The 1225-nt window shown below is 56.6% G+C and overlaps 1 protein-coding gene across 4 annotated transcripts in view; it reads left to right on the forward strand.

Moving 5' to 3' along the window:
• Window positions 1-203: 203 nt before the first annotated feature.
• YBEY (ybeY metallopeptidase (putative)) overlaps window positions 204-1225 on the forward strand; it is a 6960-nt gene continuing 5938 nt past the window's right edge. For 2 of the 4 annotated variants that reach the window (XM_011954206.1, XM_011954203.1), the window contains exons 1-2: window positions 204-283; window positions 753-1006. In XM_011954206.1, coding sequence (XP_011809596.1) covers window positions 797-1006 — 210 coding nt within the window. In that variant the 5' untranslated portion in view covers window positions 204-283; window positions 753-796. Of the gene's footprint in view, window positions 284-327; window positions 626-752; window positions 1007-1225 lie in introns of those variants that run through there. The other 2 variants (XM_011954204.1, XM_011954205.1) reach the window with 2 other exon arrangements.

Consider the following 1225-nt stretch of genomic DNA (forward strand, 5'->3'; position numbering starts at 1 on the left):
CCCAGCCCCCACGCTCACCGTCTAGCCTCAGGACCCCGAGGCCCGCGCCGCCCTCGGGCCCCTCGGAAAGACTAGAGACGCAAGCACAGGCCGCGGCCGCGATACTCAGCGCTGCGCTCCGCGGGCAGGAAACGCCGCGGACCGACTTCCGGTTCGCTCGGCACTACCGGGTTCCGCCCCGCCCGCTGCGATCCGGTTCCGCTCTCCCCAACCGGCTCGGCGGCGGGGCTTCCGGTCGGGCGGGTCCGCTGGCTGTTGCGCCGTTTGCCAGGTCCAGACATCGGTACGTCTGGGCGGGTTTCTAGTCTCCCAAGCGAGAGCGTCGCATTCACCCCCGTGGGTCTGCGGGCGCCCCAGACCCCAGAGGACCTGGCCCCCAGCGCTTACCTGTGTTCCCCGTTCTGTCCCCCCGCATTCCAGCCCCTTCCCTCCTCCGCCGCGTTCCTCCCCGGCGGCGTCCCTCCGCCGCACCCCACCGCGTCCCTCGCGCGCCTCGCCCCGCGCGCACAGTGCACCGGTCCCTTCTCGGGGAACCGCTCCTTCCGCTCCGCCCGCCTGGAGTCCTGCCCTGATTCCGCGGCGTCCTTCCATAGCCCCTCGTTGTTGCATCCTCCTTGTGGTAAATGTAAAGTACCTTAAGATTTTTCAATCAGTTCCCCCAAATAAAGTGATTTGATTGCGTGTGCATGTGTAATTTTACAGAATGTATTGTCACTTGTACTGATTGGTCTTCTCTTACACTTTAACCCCAGGTTCCGTTGCAAACATTTTTAAAGGGCTGGTTATTCTTCGTGAAATGAGTTTGGTGATTAGAAATCTGCAGCGAGTCATCCCCATCAGGAGAGTGCCACTTCGCAGTAAGATCGAGATTGTAAGGAGGATTTTAGGAGTGCAGAAATTTGACCTGGGGATCATCTGTGTTGACAACAAGAATATTCAGCACATTAATAGAATCTACAGGAATAGAAATGTCCCAACCGATGTGCTTTCTTTTCCATTTCATGAGGTAAAAAAAAAAAAAAAAAACTGTTCCTCTTGTCTAGCCTACCTTCCCAGAGTAAATTTCTTTCTTTCTTTTTTTTTTAATTGAGACGGAGTCTTGCTCTGTCACCCAGGCTGGAGTGCAGTGGTGCCATCTCGACTCACTGCAACCTTCCTGCCTGGTTCAAGTGATTCTTTTGCTTCAGCTTCCCCAGTAAGTGGGACTACAGATGTGGGCCACCAC

The sequence above is a fragment of the Colobus angolensis genome, unplaced genomic scaffold (assembly GCF_000951035.1).
Source record: "Colobus angolensis palliatus isolate OR3802 unplaced genomic scaffold, Cang.pa_1.0 Scaffold38, whole genome shotgun sequence".
Lineage (NCBI taxonomy): Eukaryota > Metazoa > Chordata > Mammalia > Primates > Cercopithecidae > Colobus > Colobus angolensis.